Source organism: Apodemus sylvaticus, chromosome 10, assembly GCF_947179515.1.
Source record: "Apodemus sylvaticus chromosome 10, mApoSyl1.1, whole genome shotgun sequence".
NCBI classification, from domain to species: Eukaryota; Metazoa; Chordata; class Mammalia; order Rodentia; family Muridae; genus Apodemus; species Apodemus sylvaticus.
Window position 1 is genome coordinate 44,168,436 of NC_067481.1, and position 19,991 is coordinate 44,188,426.

At 41.0% G+C, this 19,991-nt stretch overlaps 2 protein-coding genes across 4 annotated transcripts in view; one reads left to right on the forward strand and one right to left on the reverse strand.

Annotated features, from left to right (window-relative positions):
* The window catches only part of Nf1 (neurofibromin 1), a 256,323-nt gene that overhangs the window by 39,070 nt on the left and 197,262 nt on the right, over nucleotides 1-19,991 (reverse strand). For 2 of the 3 annotated variants that reach the window (XM_052196154.1, XM_052196153.1), the window contains 3 exons: nucleotides 6,855-7,287; nucleotides 5,758-6,098; nucleotides 2,058-2,260 (listed from right to left, as the gene is read on the reverse strand). In XM_052196154.1, the coding sequence (XP_052052114.1) occupies nucleotides 2,058-2,260; nucleotides 5,758-6,098; nucleotides 6,855-7,287 (977 nt within the window). Of the gene's footprint in view, nucleotides 1-2,049; nucleotides 2,261-5,757; nucleotides 6,099-6,854; nucleotides 7,288-19,991 lie in introns of those variants that run through there. The other variant, XM_052196155.1, reaches the window with a different exon arrangement.
* On the forward strand, nucleotides 12,303-16,235 carry Evi2a (ecotropic viral integration site 2A). The gene is made up of 2 exons (XM_052196159.1): nucleotides 12,303-12,533; nucleotides 14,975-16,235. Exon 2 carries the CDS (start codon nucleotides 14,995-14,997, stop codon nucleotides 15,658-15,660), a length of 666 nt encoding a protein of 221 aa, XP_052052119.1. The 5' UTR covers nucleotides 12,303-12,533; nucleotides 14,975-14,994; the 3' UTR covers nucleotides 15,661-16,235.

Consider the following 19,991-nt stretch of genomic DNA (forward strand, 5'->3'; position numbering starts at 1 on the left):
CTAGAAACATTGTTTCTACAGACCCTCAGGATTTAATCTTAAAAAAATGTTTTTCGATCTGATACCCACTAAACCACTTCACAATTCTTTCAATATGTATTTTTTTATTAGCAAACAATAATTTATGCTATCGTGATCCATTTACTAACCTATAGAGTGCCCTGAGCTATGGATAATAATCTTTCCACATCAGTTGAGGCCATCTCCCAGGCCTAGTTCAGTCACACACCCATTTGTTCCTTTCTGTGGAGAGCTTCCAGTCTCATGAAGCTATCGCTCGCTCCATCCATCCATCCGTCTGTCCGTCCGTCCGTCCATCCATCCCTCCCTCCCTTCCTTCCTTCCTTCCCCTTTCTCCTGGGTGTGCTTGTCTCACACAAACTACTCACATAAAAGCAACTAAGCACCCACTTTTACCAATGCTTCTGAATAGAGCCAGAACTTACTTTGGTATGTTTTATGTAGGTAACCTACATTAATTTACTTTCCAAACTTATTTCTTAAGTGATTTCATCTCTAATCAGTTTGTGAAACCTTAGCTGTCTGTTTCTCTTAGACATATCTGTTTGCTGATTTTTGATGTTCTGATCACTAAGCCATTATAATATGTACAGTGAGAAGACATCTGTACTATCACATCTGCACTTTCTTTCTTTATAACATTTTCTTAGCTGTTTATTTTCAATAAAATTTAAAATATTTTGAAAATTTCAAAATTCTATGGGAATTTCAAACTCTTTGTTGGGACTGTATTAAATTTGAAATAGTCCCAGAAGAACTGCTTGTGCAAGACACAGAATGCCTGTTCACTCACTCAGGTATCTTCACACATTTGTAGTTATTAGTAACTTTGTATTTTTCTTGTTTCTCAAATGTATACAATCTCTCTTCAGAGTTACACTCCTACATCTTCCACTTGATGGAAAAAATAGAACAAAATCTACCTACATAGTCTTTTTTTCTTTTAACTAGTTTATCTTATTTTACATGTAAGGGTGCTTGTATGTATATCTGTGCAGCATGTGTATGCAGTACCTGAAAAATCTAGAAGAAGGCATCAGAAGCCCTGGAACTGGCTTCCCAGGTGGCTGTGAGCTGCCATGTGGGTGGTAGGAATCAAACCAGGGTACTATGCAAGGAACCCGGGCTTTTAACCACTGAGCCATCTCTCCAGCCCTAATCTGATGCAGTCTTGATGAATTGTTAAAGCACTTAATCACCTAATACTGATATATTAAGATATGTGTTGGAATGCAAAATGCAAGGAAACAGCTGTATGTATTATTAGGGAGAAGAAAATGTCAGCAATGAAGACAGGCAAAGATCAGCAGCTATGTTAGTATAGGGTATGGAGGCGGACAGATGTTAAAAAGAATAGATATTAAATAAGTGAAATTTATTAAAACAAACTCAGTACTGACTCTGGATCTGGCATCCACCAACAAATGTCCAATAAAAATCACAGTTCCGGGCTGGGCTATGGGGATCTTCTTTGATATGACTTCCAGTAACTACTGCCAGTCCTTTAAAGAAACAGGATTGCAGCTAGGCAGTGGTGGCACAGGCCTTTAATCCCAGCACTTGGGAGGCAGAGGCAGGCGGATTTCTGAGTTCAAGGCCAGCCTGGTCTAAAGAGTGAGTTCCAGGACAGCCAGGACTACACAGAGAAACCCTGTCTCACAAACAAACAAACAAACAAAAAAAAAATCACAGTTCCAAGTCAACTATAAAAAGAGATGCAACTATTTCCTCAAAACCTTATCTAAAAAAAAGAAATGCTAAAGTTCATGGAGCTGAAATAAAGAAGGAAATATTCCCAACAGCCTACAGGAAAGAGGATCCCACAGAGTTCTGGCAGGTCTCTTTGTATATCCCACCACGATTTTCTTTCAGAGTTCCTTTAGTTACAGGGTACCACAGGGGGGAAAAAAAAAGGCAAAGTTTTTAAAAAGTAAAAATACAATAACTGAAAGACTCCTGGTAAATTCCCAAACAAAAGAGATTTCTTTGAACTGTTTTAAGAGTCATTCTTAGCGTTAAGGAAGGTCACTACTTACTAGATTTGCTAAATCCAGAAATACACTCTTCCAAGAACTCTAAGGTGAGGTGGGGCTCGTTGGCTGCGAGTGTCTTACTGATGGAGACAATGAAGAGGGTGTTGTTGGCAGGAATGCACAACCCTGATGTCTCTAGCAACTGACCTTCGATCTTTAAGTTAAAGGTACAGGTTAAGGCACACAGGAGATTATAGGCAGCAGACCTAAGGAAAAACATGAAGGAGATTGTTTTACATTTTCTTTTTGTTTATAATTACATTTTACCCACAACATACAACTCAAGATTTTATCACAAAGCATGGTCAATTCTTTTCCAGTGTTACAAGTAGAAACAGAATATATGGCAAGTCCCCAACAGGAGATGGAGAAAAATCAGTCATGAATCAGCACTGGAAGAGCCCATGATGCTCCTAAGAGGTGCTGACCTTCTTAGAAATTTTCATGGGAGCATAAAACAGTGAAGACTTCGGGTCTTGGGTGATCAATAAAAGTAAGTGACTGAGGGGGATGATAGGAGAATGGGCAAAGGGAAGAGGGCTTAGGGAACTTACAGGGAGGGGGAACCAGGAAAGGGAAAATCATTTTGAATGTAAACAAAGAATATTGAAAATAAGTTAAAAAAAAAAGTAAGTGACTGAATAAAGGCATGCCGTGTATTAGTGAGGTCAGCACTATGTTCACAGTTACTCTCTGAGATCCAATTAAACAGGAGGGGGGTAAGGAGGAGCCTGGCAGGGCGCACCTTTCATCTTGGCACGAGGGAGGCAGATGCAGGCGATGAATATGAGGTCATACTGTTCTACATGGCAGAGTACCAGACCAGTAAGGGTTATATAGCAAGAGAACTTTATAGCTTAAGAGGAGGAATCTAATCAAATAATGTTCGAAGTGTTAAAGTAAGGATAGTCTTGGAATACAGTCCAATTTACACTGTAAACCAGAGGCTAAACGAGGATTAACTAGTTAAAAAGCTGCAGCTACATTTTTCCATTCTATGACCTTATTCTATGATATATAACTACTGTAACCAATCATGTATTATCTATGGTCTATTAGAACAGAAAATATATTATAAATACATACAAATGTATTTAAGCAAACTACAAAAGTTAAAAAGCCTTGAGGCTTGCACCGTAGTAGCTTGGCGGTAGAATGTCTTCCTTACATGTGTGAGCCCTTGGGTTCAATCCCTAGCAATTCAAAGTAACATCCTCTTCCATCCCACCCCCACCCACCCCAAACAACAACTCTCAGGCCCAGTTTTAAAATGCAGCAAAACAAACAGCTGGGCTGCTCACTGAACTTCAGGCTTTCACTACCTCTGAATTTCTGACATGTTGACACAAGAGGAAAAAGCTATGGAAATGTGAAGCTTGCCTAAAAGTGTTTTATTTTCTCTGGGATGATATCCTTTATCAACAAGTGAAAGCTGTCCACTGGGACATGGGACAGTTTCACATAAACCATGATGGCCATTAGCACTAATTAACAAAGATGTCAAATAGCAAGGCATTGTGGCACAGGCCTGTACTCCTAGCATTTAGTGGGAGGCTGGGGCAGAAGGATTGTAAATTCCAGGTTAGGAAGACACTGTCTCTAAAACCAAAATACCAAATTGATAAACAAAAATCTATTTGGAATTGAAAAATAAAGACAGGGCTATAGCTCAATTTCCCTAAACGTGAGAATGCATGTTACTGCCTGTGAATTTATGCTCATCTTTCACTGACTGATAAGCCATACTATGCTGATGCTCTTTTACATTATCTAAGAGCTATAAGAAACAGGGCGTCCAAAATGGGTATGTGTTAAAGAGCTTTCTAAGGTAAGGGTAGCCAAGCACACATACAATTTACCAAACCATTTGTGAGAGTCCATGAGGCCTCTGTTAAGTTTAAAAAATAAATCTGTTGACTATTGTCCTTTTGTCCCTTTTTCCTGAGATAGTCTCACTATGTAGCCCTGGCTATCCCATGTTTTGCTATGTAGACCAAGCTGGCCCAGAATTCACAGATCCACTCATGTGTGCCTCCTGAGTGCAGGTATCAGATGCATATGCTACACATCTGACTTACAAATTTAAATTACATTTATTTATTTGTTTGTTTGTTTAGTGGGGGGCATGTGGACACATGCAAGGAGGTTACAGAAAAAAGTTTGTAAGCATAGTATGACTTATCTCCTTCAGGTTTGTGATGAGCTCTTTTATCCACTGAGAAATCTTGCTGGACACATTTTTCCTTCTAAATAAAGGCAAATTTGAAATCTTACAAGGAGCCAGGCGTGTATTACGCCTGTAATCCCAGCACTTGGGAGGCAGAGGCAAGGGGATTTCTGAGTTCAAGGCCAGTCTGGTCTACAGAGTAAGTTCTAACTTACTCTGGACTACACTGTGTCCAGGACTACACAGAGAAATCCTGTCTCGAAAAACAAAACAAAACAAAACAAAACAAAACAAAACAAAACAAAACAAGGAAGGAAGGAAGGGAGGGAGGGAGGGAGGGAGGGAGGGAGGGAGAGAGAGAGAGAGAGAGAGAGAGAGAGAGAGAGAGAGAGAGAGAGAGAGAGAGAGAAAGAGAAAGAAAACAAGCTAGCTAGCTAGCTTACAAGGCCCAGAATTAAACCCTGGGCTATGTTATATCCTAAGAGAGAATTGAGTGTCTGAATCTGAGAATTGAGTGTCTCTTTTCTGAAATGACCACACTCAGATGTGCTCAGGGTTTGAAGTATTTACCTAGATTTTGCAGAATGAGCACCTATGATTAAAAGTTCTGAAATGGAGATGGGGGTGGTGAAAGTGACTTTAATTTCAGCAAGTTCTTGGCCAGCCAGAGCTACATAGAGAGAGCTTGTCTTAATAAAGTGATATGTTATAAAAATCTGGACAAAATACATAAGAAATTTCAGATTCTGGAGCATTTTGATTTCAGATTAGGAAGGTTCTACCTCTGAAAGTAAAAATCTTGACATTCTTCAGATACCTAGGATAAAGAATCATTCACACATGGAAAAGAGAGTGAGGAAAAGGAGGCAGAAACAGGAAGTGGCAAACACCATTCACTAAGCAAAAAAAAAAAAAAAGTGCCTCGGTTTGCAAGTGTGTTACACTACCCCACTGCAAATGCTACTGTCAAACCTTTACTTTATAGGTGCATTAGGAAGGCATTGTTACCAATATTTTACCAAAATGGAGAGTTCACCACTGGTCCTAAAAGCATGCTGTTACAAAAATAACAGCTCCCCATCCAAACAATTATTTGCTGACTCTACAGGCTGGGACCTGCATCTGAATGTGCAATAGACAATGTTTACGTGCCCCATGCACGGCACCTCAGCCGTGTTTTGCATCCCTCTCCAGTTATACATTGTCTTGCTCTTGTCCACAGGTCATATGAAGCCTTTAGGGCCACAGCAGCAACATAATGTGTGCATTTTACTGTGATGCTCTCCAAACAGTAACATTCTTTTTGTCTATGTTGCTTCTGTTGCCAAGGCAAAGGAGAGAGCACCAGAAGATTTCTTTGGAGGATACTACTGAGGTGACACAGTAGGACACAGTAATGTATCTGATTCACTAAACTTTAGGCCTTCCCTAAATAATGACACTCAGTGAACAACAGTGAGATACTATTTAACTTCAAGTGAATTTAATAAAGAAAATTAAAAAAAAAAAAAGGAAGGGTGGGAGAGAAATACCTACCGTAAACTAGGGTCTGAACTGCCCAAGTTCAGCAATGCAATATTAAGCAGTGTCCCAGGGACATCTTTTGGTCGAATCTTGGTATGCTGAGGGATGGAGTCAGGCTGGGACAGTTCCCAGCGGGTCCTGATATGAATGATAGACTGAACAATGGCTTCACATTCTTGGTGCATGAAGGTCAGTGGTGTGCCTTGGTTTGCAATGGTTAAAGTGAACTGGTTCTCATCAACGAGGCAGATCTCTTCGATTTCAGAAGCATAGTAGATATCATTTAAAAAGACGGATTGCCCCAAAACTTTTGTTCTTTCTGCTGAGGTTACCTGAACAGCAGTAGAACCAACCTGAGAATCGGTGTGGGGAAGAAACAGATTCTGGTTACACAGAATTCTTAGAAGGTCCAAAATACAACTCATTCACACACTCCCACACCATGTTTGGTAAGAGTTTATTTAATTACTTTAACACTTACTTATAAATACTCTCAAAAGAAACTGGATCCAATAGAAAAAAACCATTTTCCTTTAAAAAAGGCCAATAATTCTATAAACAAGCACTGAAGGGGTAAAACTCAAGAGTGGTGGCTCTGAAAAACCATGATCAACAGAACTACATCACTAGGTCCTTCCACCCCACACACCTAGTCACTGGGCAGAGTTCACAGTCAAGAACTGCCTGCCCTCTCTATAACATTTTTTTCTGCCTCTTGCCCAAACTAAGTACCTTAATCTATCTTATGTGTATGTATGCTTGCATACATATCTCTGTATCACATGTGTGCCTGGTGTCCTCGGAAGCCAGAAGATCCCTTGGAACTGGCGTTACAGACTATTATGACCTACCATGTCTGGGAACTGAACCCTGGATCTCTATAAGAGCAGCCAGTGCTCTTAACCACTGAGCCATTGCTCAGACCTTATGAGAGTGTCTTGTAAGTGTGTAATTTTTTGCAGGACAACAATAAAGATAGAAATCTTGATCTTTCTACATCTGGATGGAACTAATATTGGATATACAACTATGAGGATATTTGTAGAGGTCACACTTAACCTTGTTAGTCAGGAAAAGGCAACAAATATTCCCAAAAGATCAGAGATCACCTTAATAGAAACTTTGGTGTCCTTGTGAGCCAGCTTGAGAGCGTTGTGGAAAACCTTTAGATCCTCCTCCAAAGCCAAGGTAGCAGCTGGGAGTTTCTGCTGCTCATGCTCTATGTGCTCAGCCAGCTTCCCAGGACAGTCGATGAAAACGAGCCTTTTGCTGCCCTTGAGGCCAGTCAGCAGTCGCTCATGGTATTTGGTGTACTCCCTGACCCACGAGTTACAGTTATAGATATAGACTGCAGCGACGTTGTCATATGCAAAGCCAGGAAAAACAACAAACCACTTAGAGAGAAAATCTGTTTTAAAGCGATTGCTAGGCCCAGTATGGGTAAGGTCCACTACAATTTCATATGGCTTTGCATAATATGGCTTTAAAGTCAGCAAGACATGGTATATCAGCAAATCACCATTGATTTGGCCAGTTTTGAACCTAAAGAAGGCAACAAAAAAGGATAAAGATTGTTAAAATTTCTGAATGTACAGAATATAAATCTATTTTCTTTTGTTTTACCTTTACTAATTATGTGTGCATGTAATGTGAGTGTGTGGCATGCACGTGGAAGCCAGAAGACAACACAGCACACCTGTGTTGTGAGGTAAGAGTCAGTTCTCCTTGCCCCCACCAAGTATATTCTGAGATCGGATTTAGGTTGTCAGGCCTGTAATGACAGCATAGTCACCTGCTGGGTCATCTCACTGACCCCTTTGAAAAATGTTATGGTTAATTTCCTCATAGTTCTCATTGTGAACCTAGCCTTTAAAGCTGAGCCACTGCTCTGGTTCTGATTAATTTTCTATAGAGGACAGTCATATAAAACAAGTCTTCAAAGTATAGGGTTTTTTGTTTTACATTTTCCAGACTTTGAGCAATAAGGATAAAGAGAGAAGAGACAAACTCTTTAAAAATTCTGGTAGTAGCAACAAATCTGCCCATCAAGAAAGAAGGAAGACAGTGGAAGCTCGGTGTATTATGCTCCTGAGAGAAGCCAGTGGCTGGGGAAGATGCTCAGAAGCTGTAGCCAATTCATGTAGCTGACCTGAACAGAAGGTGGCTCAACAATGAACACAAAGACTCAAGTCAGGACAATGAAGGCAGAGGCTCAGTTCACAGGCTAGTTTAACCTGTGGGGCTTGGGAGCTTTCCTCCATGTTTGTAATTAAGAAAATACACAGCCCTGGAATTTGTTTGTTTATTGTGTTTTGAAGACAGGGTTTCTCTGTGTAGCTCTGACTATGCTGGAGTTCACCTTGTAAACCAAGCTGACTGCAAACTCAAGAGATCCACCTCCCTCTGCCTCCTGAGTGCTAGGATTAAAGGGCTACATCATCACTGCTCAACCAGGGAAAATCTTCCTCAAAACCTAAAGAGAGCGGGGCTGAGAAATGAAAAGACAGTCTGGGGTCGTGGCCATAATCTGAGTCAGAGATAAAATTCTCCCCCATGGTTAGATTTATCCACAGACTGTTCAACTATAGAAGCTAATGTTGCATATTTTGATTAAACCATATTAGGTCATACACCACGTCCACTTGGCTTGGGTCCTGGAAATATGGCTGGAGCAGTGAAGGAATCAGGAAAGGGCTGACACAAATGCACACGCAGACAAGCTGTGGCGAGGTGGGCTCTGTGCACTTTGATGGCACTGCACCAACACTGCAGCAAGCCTAACTCCAGGAAACATATTAGGTACAGTGAGGCCACCTAGTCTTGACAGGAGATTTCTGTAGATGAGCAGTCTCAGGCTTTACTGACCAGGGGAAAGAGAGCTACGATTGCTAATTTTGGCACATACTGGTCAACTGTTGGTAAACACTCATATCTGCACCCCCTGCCAGCATCCTAAGGGACGAGAGGAAGGCTCTGCAGGCCTCTGAGTCTCACCATGGCGTCTGTGTGTGGGGTTGTATGTGCGTGGGAAGCTTGGCCTTTGCCACAGACCTGAGGTGTCCAAACACCACTCATTCCTTAGAACTTCCTTACACACTTGCCCAGCGTTTCCTCGGCTCCCCACAGGCGTATCTTGCTTACAACTGAAAGAACATTAATCAACACAAGTAGGCACAGTGAGGAAGCTCTAAAGAGTACTGAGCTTGACTTTGACCAAACAACTGCATTAACTCAGGCCCACTGCTCCTTATACTCCATTATCTCTGAGTTATGATAAATATCTTCATGTAAAAATTTTTAATCTTGTTGAAAAATAAAGTGACAAGTTGAATTATTTTTAAAATGAAAGAAACAGTTTAAGATTAAAAAGAATAAATGATAAAAGATACCCTCTCACCACCTGAGGCAGTTGGGAGAGCTGGTCATGACAGAGAGCAAACTGACCCTGCCCCTCACCAGCTGCAGCACTTGGGAGAGCAGGCCCTGCATCTCGCCTGGTCTATACAGTAGAGCTGGCCCTCATAGAGAGGCAAGTGCGCCAGCCCCGAGGGTATGAGAGGTGACCCAGCCCCCTGCTAAGGATGAAGAAGCCTCTCTGAGCTCTCAGGAGAGCTGACCCTGCCTCTTCATGATGGCAGCATTAAGTGGGCTAGCTGGAGCAGTGCCACAGAGCTTGCCCCTGGTGGTGTGGATAAGGGAGACTTGGCTTGCTGACTAGCTTAGCTACTATCTAGGCCCAGATCCAGGGCTTTGAGTTGGCCTACCCCAAAATCTCTATCATCTGTGAACTGGTGGAGCTCATGAAAGGGCCAATCTTATTGGTCCAGGCCTGAAGGATCTCCATGACAGAGGGCAACAACAGGATGGCTGGGAGGAGTCCCAGTGAGAATCCAATACTGATGATGTCACAGAAGCCGGAGACCTCAAACCAGACCAATGACTCATTGCAATGAACGTTTGCAAGTGAATGTGGACAGAGGGTAAGACTGTGGGCCACACTGTGACACACTACAGCTTCCACGATGAGATGTTTCCTAGGCTTTGTTCTGTTTACTTTATTTACTGTTTTATTATCTTTGGAAGAAGAGGCTGCAAGGGTGGAGGGCAAACACGAGGGCCTGGTGGGGTACATGATTTGAAACTCACAAAGAATCAATAAAAGGTTGAAAAAAGAAAAAGAAAATACACAGGTTGGCCATTCCTTGTTTGTTTGTTTGTTTGTTTGTTTGTTTGAGATAGGGTTTCTCTGTAGACCAGGCTGGCCTCAAACTCATAAATCTGCCTGCCTCTGCCTCCCAGAGTGCTGGGATTACAGGCATGCGCCACTACCACCCTGATGGCCATTCCTATTCTTAAAAATACTTTCTGAATGCCAACGGATGCCAGGGTGGACAATTCAAACCCAATGCTCAAACCATAGATACACCAAAGTGCAACTTTGCCTTCAGTTGTATGTATAAGGTACATATGAAACATGAATTTTGTGTTTAGCATTCAGTATCATCCACCTAAAATCTCATTGTATGTGAATGTAAATGTGAATACTGCAAAATCTGAAGGAAATCTAAACTTGCAAGTATCTTTGGATTTGAAGCACTTTGGACAAATCCAGCCTGCACGATGTAGCCTACATCACTTGCAAGAGAAACAAGAGAGGCAAAACAAACAAACAAACAAACAAACAAAAAACCCCAAAACAGCGTGGAGTTCAAAAGAAAGGAAGACCAACATGAAATTATGAATATATAGTGAAAATTATGTAGCTATATTAAAGGTCCAGTGTAGAATCTAACAGAAGGAAGTGTGAACTGAACAGAAAAAAGAAGTGGGGCTTGAGGAGGGGTGAAAAGGAGAGAGGTGACTACATGTGTCAACAGCTAGAGAAATAGATCCACATAGGTGAGAGCTCAGAAAGATGCAGATGGAAAACAAGGGAAGGAAAAAGCCAAGAGGGACCAGAAAGGCCTCAGTGTTTACCTGGGGGTTCACATTCCTCAAGCTATGTTCTGTGGATTGCCAGAATCAGAGCCTGCTATTCTGCTTACTGAAGATAAACTAGCTGGTACCAGCACAGGCCTACTAATATGAGTGTATATAGACAGCATGACACTTTTGTTGTTTTAAAATAATATTCCCAGTTATGCAAATATTTTGTAACCACTTTTGAAAATACAGGCAACTTTTTCAACTTTTAGTAAGAAACAAGGAGGCTGTGGTTTTGGTCAGTCGGTTGGTCGGCTAAGTACTTGCTTGGTGGCTATAGGAAAGCTGGGCTCAATCCCGAGCACTTAGATGGATGTGGGGTACAGTCTGTGACCCCAGCACATGGGAGCAAGGCAGGATGATCATACAGGCAGGCCATCCTCAGCTACATGCTGTTCTAGGCTAGTCTCAACTGCATGACAACCTGTTTCAGGCCTGCTCTCTTTTGAAGGAAAGTGGAGGAGCAATGGATCTGGGGAAGAGGGAGGTGTAGGGGAGGACTGAGGAAAGGAGGGAGGGTAAGCTATGGTTGGGATGTATTGTGAGAGAAGAGAAAAAAAAAGAAAACCAACAAAACCCTAAAATATTCAAAGCTACCATGGGCAACTTAATGAACCTGACTCAAAATAAATAGGAGAGAAGGTCAGAGAGAGATGGCTCAGCAGGTTCTTGTCATGCAAACCTGGTGACATCAAAACCTATATAAAGGTAGGCATAGATACAAACCTGGTGACATCAAAACCTATATAATGGTAGGCATAGATAACTGGGATCACATCCAGTGACACCATAAAAATAAATAAAAATTTAAATTATATAAATTAAAAGTGTTCATTTTTTAAGGAAATGTCTCCTGAGCCAGTTGATCAGTGTGGTGCTCAGTAGAACAAAAGGGGTGCGTGCTCCAAGACAGCATTAGAGACGCGTGATGGATGGACGGACGGGCTCGGGGGCTAGTGAGGAAACAAGCACACCAGAAAACCTCAAGGGAGGAGCCTAGGATGAGAGGAATGAGAGGATCTGCTGTGACCCAGGCTCTGTGCCATCAGCAGAGCTAAGGAGACCATCCGGGGTGTCTATATGATTTCACAGAAGACAACGTAATCTACTCCAGACGTGTCTAATCTGAGGCGATGCCAGAAACTGCACACACCACACCCCGCCAGCATTCTCTGGCCCAAATTCTGCTCAAATCAGTGCTGCAGTTCCCAGCTTGAAACGGTTGTGATGTGTGGGACTGAAGCTCCTAGCTGACAAACACCTCCAAGGACTCCACATTTATGTTTTCAAATCAGTCTGTGATATAAAATAAAATTAGAAAAGTGATTTTAATGCTACATTATAGATGTCATCATGTAATTTCCAATGAATAATACTAATTTCAAAAGCAGAAGGCATAAGCAATAAACCATAGGTGTGTGTGTGTGTGTGTGTGTGTGTGTGTGTGTGTGTGTGAGAGAGAGAGAGAGAGAGAGAGAGAGAGAGAGAGAGAGAGAGAGAGAGAGAGAAAGTAGAAAGCCCTCCCCATTCTGGGGGTGGAGACTGGTGCTACAAAGCCTCTTGTCATCCCTTTGCCAACTGGACAAGTCAGTCTTTGCTTTCCCCGTGACATGTATTTGAGTTGCAGCGGAAAGGAAATGTGTCATCTGTGGTTTGGTTTTAAAAGTGGAAAGCTAGCTGTACATATCCTCTTAAGAAAACCCTGCAGATTTAAGTTTCATAGTCTCCAAACTATTCTACTTAAAATAAGAAGAGAAGAACAAAGTGGCTCATTAAGTAAAGGTTTGGACAGAGCGCTCCTGAAGGTAGGTGGCACATGTGGCTTTAAACTTACAATTTTGTTCAGGTTAGTGGAGAAGAAGTGTCTTTTCAAAGATGTATACATATATCTATCAATGTAGAATCTTTTTTTCTATTCCATTATGAAAAATTAAAATGAACAGCATAATCAATAAGAGCTAGGAAAATTTATAGTTATTAATATGGAATTTAAATCAAGATGAGTACGGTCTTGAGTTTGTACTCAAATGAGTTGAAAAGCTTTGGGTTTTTTTGTTTTGTTTTTAAATTAAGGAAATACATTATTATTACAGCTTAGGAATTACAAATCTGATTAAAAATGATAAGACAAAAACCAAAACCAGAAAATCGAAACTTTGCTAAACCAACCTGGCCTCTGGGGCATAAAATAGGAACAGTGTCTATTCTCAGGCAGTTGTAAGCAAAGGAGAGTCTCTGTCGGCAGCAGCTTGTTTACTGGGGCATGACAGCACATCTGGCTGAAGACAATCAACAGCAGATCTATTATGTTGTTCTGTGGTACACGGATAGCGTGTAGAATACTGTGATGTGAACTAATGTGATTAAAATAACTTACATTAAGTCATTTTAACATTGAATGCTTAAGTCTACTCTGGTAGAAAAGGATGGACATTTCTCACTAAATCAATTTAAAGTGCTCGTTTGGGGGGTATGTGACTGACTTATGAAGTATCCAGAGAATCCTATTATTTGACTTGAAGACTGACGCGAACTACAACCACACAGAAGTCAGTGCAGGGTATCTTTAAGCATCACCAGCAGTCATAATCCCAATAGTCATCTGGATCCCAGAACACTCGGGGTTTTCCCCTCTCCACTCTTAGTATAAAATATTAATCAAAATACAGTTTCTAACTAGCATCATTTACTATATGCTATTTTTGTCGGTGCAACTTAGTGTATCTTATCTGTTAATCTCAACTTTTGCATTTTATTAGCATTCCAATGTTGTCAAATGGCATATATTATACCAGAGTAAACCTCCCAGGCTCAAGTGTGACTAGAAGGGTGGTATCTGTACTACTTAGAAGTAGTTTAGAGACAGAATCTTAGGCCCTAACCTAGACCTGAAAAAAAAAAAAAGACTCCTCCACATATTCAAGTTTGAAAGTAACATCTATAAAACACACAGGGTGCTTAACAAGACACCTACACTCATTAAGTCTTAGAACAATCTAGTGTTTCTCAGTCTCCTCTCACTTATGCTCTGAATAAAATATTCTTTCAAGAGTTACTCTGGAGAACAGGTGTAGTATTATAAACACCTCAGCTGGTCCTGACAACCCAACATTGATTCCAGAACTCAGGAGGCAGAGGTAGGTTGATCTTTTAAAGAGAAGAAACAACTCACTTCACTAAAGGTTTAACCAAATGTCTCTTGCTAGGTTAGCTGTACTTGGGGCAGACATGACAGCCCCAGGGGGACCTCTAAGCAGATGGCTGGTAACAAGAGCTAAGAACAAAAGTTTGTCCTTTTACGCACTGGCTTCTAGGAAGCTCTGAGCCCCAAACTAAACTTCAGTTTTGGGAGTCGGGGTGGGATGAGGGCTGAGCTACTACAAGGCTGCACCCTGGCTGCTGAGTTTCTGCCTTCTAAGTTAAGATGAGCTGCTCTGTCAGGCACTGTGTTCTCAGGCCCCAGGAGCCTGATGAGTGATTCCTTTTTATTTTTCTCTATAATTTCTTTTGTTCATTTCTGTTAAGGGAGAAAAAGATGTCAGTTACAAACTGGCAACAAGGGTAGCCACCTTTCTATACCTCTGGAAAGCTACAGTCAGATACTGCAACAGAGCTGCACTCTAGGACAGGGACCCTCGAGCTGCTTAGTGTAGTTAGCATCGCACTGCAGAGGACAAACGCCTTCAAATTCTCACTGGCGTACACTTGCTCTCAGGCTCCACCAAACCTCTGCCCTCCCTCTGCCATACACACACACACACACACACACACACACACACACACACACAGGCCACTTGTGATATCTTTTAAAACTTGAAACAAAACTTTCAAGGCCACGTTCTCCTTTACTTCAAAATGAGCCGTGCTTCTCAGAAGATGGACACTTCAGGAAGAAGGAGCTGTCAAAGAGGAAGCACAGCACGAAAGGAGAAGCATCTGACTACAAGCTGAGGCCCCGGGCACGCCCTTAAAAGGGAGAATGTAGAGCTATAGTGCAGGGTTAAACATGGTCAACATGTCTATAATGCTAACTTACAGCATCAGCATGTACGACAGAATTTTTAATTTTTATGTACAATCTAAGAACAGAAATGAAAATTCAGTTGAGAAGAATCCAATAGCAAAAGGTAGGCATGGCTCTCTGGTGTTCTTGTGCTATCTCAAGTGCAGCCTATTAACTACAATTACTTCATGTGCCAGACACAGTTCTTCCACAAACTAACAACTGACATTGCTGTCTCAACAGATACCAGTGTACCAGTAGGGATGGAGCACACAGGACAGTGCCTGCATCTTGTTTTCCTGATGACAACAGTGTGGTCCTCGTCTCCTGGAACAAAAGCAAACTATACACATCTGTCAGCTAACAGTATCACTGCCTCAGGTTCCAGTAATCAAAATGGCCCGAGCAGACATACAAGTGAGAACATGAACTTTGTCACTCCTGCAGTGGGTCACAAGGTGAGTGCCACAGACAGGCCTGCATCATCTCCCACTGTGCCTTTAGCTGCTACATCTACACTCAAGTTCTCCACGCCCCGTGCCTTCAGAAACAGTTCTCCAACAGCAGAGATGAAAAGTCAGGGGGATACTTTTAAAAAGGAAGTCTGTGAGGAGAACACCAGCAACACAGCCATGCTAATTTGCTTAATTGTAATTGCAGTGCTTTTCCTTATCTGTACCTTTCTATTTCTATCAACTGTGGTTCTGGCAAACAAAGTCTCATCTCTTAAAAGGTCAAAACAAGTAGGCAAGCGCCAGCCCCGGAGCAACGGTGACTTTCTGGCAAGCAGTGGGCTCTGGACTGCTGAATCGGACACTTGGAAAAGAGCAAAGGAGCTCACAGGCCCCAACCTCCTGATGCAATCGACTGGTGTGCTTACAGCTGCCCGGGAAAGGAAGCTTGAAGAAGGAACTGAAAAGCTCAACTAGGCCAAGGTTTGGAAAGGGAAATGCAAAGCAGCAATGAGGAAGGCTGAGTTAAAAATAAAGCTGGCTGGCGGCATTTCACATCCGTGTTTGCTCAGATGAGCAAAAGTCTGGCGTGCTGTTTGTTTAGCATCAAAGAGACCAGAAAAGGAGATGTATGCCTGCTCAAGTTTTACTTCTGTTTCATACTTCATATTTTTAAGAAAGTAAATAAAACAACAACAGCTGAAGAAACTAATAGAAATAACTAAATACTCTTGTTCAGTAATGGATGACCTCTGTATGTATGGATGTCTGAATGTACTTGAACTTGGAAGAGTTCTATTAAACCCTTAGAGCCAAGCAAATGCCACAATGCCTAGCAGAAGTCAAATTCCTAACCCATAGAATTCAACTGTGTAATGCAATGGTACATTCTCACTGGATGAGAGAGAACCCGCACCAGTTGGTATCTTAGCACAGCTAATGTTAGGCTACATCTCTTTCACATATGGCACAAGACAAAAGTGCTTTTCTACTATACATAACACATTAAAACTTAATTTTGTACAATAAATGAAAACAGGCTTTAGAACAAAGCTGACTATGTATGTCTCATTTATGTTGTTTTAGAATGTTATAAAAATAAGAAAAACAACACAACCAAAATAGATGAGATTCATGCCCACAACAGAAGACTATGAATAAATATAAAAACATTTTAGTGTTCAAGAATAACATCTGAAGGAACTGGAGAGGTGGCTCAGCAGGGAGGAGGGCATTGACTGTTCTTCCCGAGGACCCTGGTTCTATTCCTAGCACTCACACAAGCCTCAGAGCTGGCTGCAACGCCAGTTCCAAGGGATTGTGGCTTCCTTTGGGTACCAGGCATACACATGGTACACAAACATGTACATAAAGTAACTTTTCCAAAAAGAGTAGCGTTTATATTTTGTATATACAATTTTCTAGAAGATTAATAAAAAGCACCAGCCATGTGTGGTAGCACCGACCTGTATCCCCAACATTTTGGAAGCTCAAATCAGAGGTTTTCTGAGTTTGAGACTAGCCTGGCCTGCACCCTGTCTTAAGCATTAATTAACAACCAAACATAACAAATGCCTTAAAGTTGGCCAATGTTTAGAGTCTAAGGATGCTAAGTAACTTACATATTATCAGCTTTCACTTTTACTCTCCAGAGAAGCATGAATAAAACAAAGTGAAGTATGGGGCTGGTGGGATGGCTCAGTGGTTAAGAGCACCAACTGCTCTTCTGAAGGTCCTGAGTTCAAATCCCAGCAACTACATGGTGGCTCACAACCATCCGTAATGAGATCTGACGCCCTCTTCTAGGGTGTCTAAAGACAGTTACAGTGTACTTACATATAATAAATAAATCTTTTAAAAAAAAAGTGAAGTATGTGTGTACATTTGCAAGTTTAGGTGCTCACAGAATCTAGTTTATTTACTATCGCTTTGGAGCTGGAGTTCCAGGTGATGATGTGAGTACTGGGAGCTGAACCTGGGTCTTTGCAAGAGTAGTTAGTATGTTCCTTTTTGTAAAATATAGATTCATTCATTCATTCATTCATTCATTCATTATATATCCAGCATTCTGCCTGCATGTATGCCTGTAGGCTAGAAGAGGTCACCAGATCTCATTACAGATGGTTGTGAGCCACCATGTGGTTGCTGGGAATTGAACTCTGGACCTCTAGAAGAGCAGTGAGTGCTCCTAACCTCTGACCATCTCTCTAGCCCGGTATGTTCCTTTTTTAAAAAAAAAAAAAATTAAGGATTTTTATTTATTTTGTGAGTGTTTTGCCCGCATGTATGTCTATGCACAATGTTCATGAAGTACCCTTGAAGACCAGAAAAGGGCCTTCAAGATCCCCTGGAACTGGAATTACAAACAGCTGTGACTTGCCAGGTAGGTGCTACACTTAGGCACTCTACAAGAGCAGCAAGTGCCCTTTACTATTAAGACCCTTAACATTTCCCTCTTAGTGACTCATCCTGGCTACACATCAGAACCAAATAAAAATGTCAGCCCCTAACTCTCATGCCCTCATTCCAGTTATCATGAGCTGACTTTCAGGTCAAGTACTGGGTGTTTCTTTCTAACCTCCTAGATGGTGTTACCCTTGACCATCACATTCACTTCTGTCAAACTGTTACTTTAAATTCTGGGTTACATCTTTAAATGAACTGTGTGTTGAGGGGCACATGAAATCAAATTAATTTCTTTCTTTTTAGTGTGTATGGGTATTTTGCGTGCATATGTGTCTATGTACTACATATGTGTCTGGTGCCCACAGAGGCAAAAAGAGGGCACCAGATCCTCCCTGGGACTGGAATTGCAGATGGTTATGAGCTGCTATGTGGGTGCCAGGAGCTGAACTTGGTTGTTTGGAAAAGCAGTCAGTGATCTTAACTGCTGATACAAATTTTCTTATAAATTTACTACTAGTTAAAAAATTAGTTCATCTCCCTAAACAGTAAGTCATAACCACGTTACATCAGATAAAGCAAAGTGTCCAAAATGAAAATTAAGGCACACGATGGCTAGCAGATCCTTGGACCAGTATCTTTCTTTCTCTTACATCTCTTCCAGTTGCTCTGCTCTAGTCCTTTTGCTGTTATAAAGTCTGTGGGTGGAGTGAGGGTTTTATTTGTTCTGTAACTCATGTTGGCCCCAAAGTCCCTGTGTTTAACGATCTCCAACACACTGGAGCCTCCTGATCTACCTCCAAAATGTTGAGATTACAGGCATGCATCATTATGCCAGTCTTTGCTTGTCTTTTCAAGGGTAAAGCAGTCCTGATTGGAAATGACTTCGGCCAGTGCTCTATTTTTCTGCAATTAAAGATGAGGTTGGGTGGCTGACGAAGAATGATAACTCAGTTATCCTCATAGTTAATTTGTTATAAACAAATACTTGTCAGAGAAAATTAAAACAAAATAACCTCTTTCTAAAGACAGAAAAGTCCTTCCATATTAAACCTGTTTGTCAAATATTTTCAAATAAACAGAAGACTTTTATGTACTTCAGGAATATTAAAAATCTATCACTCAATAGTTGATTTTTAAGCACACATCCTAAGAATGATACCTTAAGGGGAACTTATGAAAAAAAAAAGAGTAAAGATCTCTACAGAGTCAAAGTTTCCTAAGTTATTTTTGTACAAAACCACTTTTATTTTCTACTCCTGGATATAATGATTACCATCTTAATCTAAAGATTTAAAAGTAAATTAAAATAGCAAATTAAAAGCTTTACAACAGCAGGATGTGATAGTGGCACAAGCCTGTAATCCCAGCATTTGGGAGGCTGAAACAGGAAGATGGAAAGTTCAAGGCCAATCTAGGTCATACAATGATACTCTGTTCTCAAAAATAAACAATATTTTATCCCTCCAATTAAAAAGCTTTTTTATAACATTTTTATTACATTCTATTACTTTTAAGTCCCTTCAGGTTAAGAACTAAGTCACAGTAATCTATGTTCCTTGGCAGTGACTAGGGACACTGATCGACATGTTGGCATTTACTGTGTCTGCTATACTGTGCCACAGGAGGTGTTTACTTTTATTTACATCCCATAATAAGTTAAGGATTGCAATTTTCACTTTTCAGATGAGGAAGAGGCTAGAGAAAGACCTGCTTAAAGAAACTTTCTTTCAGAGACACTCATATTCTTCAATAGACTTGGCTTAGTCAGCTTATTTGGAAAGTATTAGGGGAACTAGAGAGACAGCGTAATAGTTAAGTGCACTGAGTTCGGTTGCCCATCACCTGTGTCCAGGCAGTTCACCACCAAGAGCATCTCAGCTTCTGGTTACAGAGGGTACTCATGCATATGTGGCCTATATATACATCAAAATAAAATGTCTTCTTTTTAAAGGAAGCATTCAGGCAAATATACAGCACATTGGTAGAATTGTGCCCAGTATGTGAGACCCACACTACCAAAATCAAAGTGGTGAGAATAACCTAATTACAGTTTTATTTAGGTTCTGCCTATACTGCCCTTGGGTGCTAGCAGTAAAGGACTGGCACTCACATGCACGCTTACCTACCATTCAAGGCATTATCTTTTCCAGTACTTACAATATTCCAAAATAATTTCTTCAGAGGAGGAAATGGTGACTGAGAAGAGCATTCTCTTGCCTAAGATTTAAACAACACTCATTTCTTCCAATAAGAAATCTCCCTCAGAATTTACATCAGAATAGATAATTTTTTAGGTAAGACTCTGTCCTAAATTTTTATAACCACATGACTGGAGAGTAAGGGATCAGCTACAAACATCAGCTACAAGCATTTAAGTTATATAGATTGTGTTTCAAAATAAG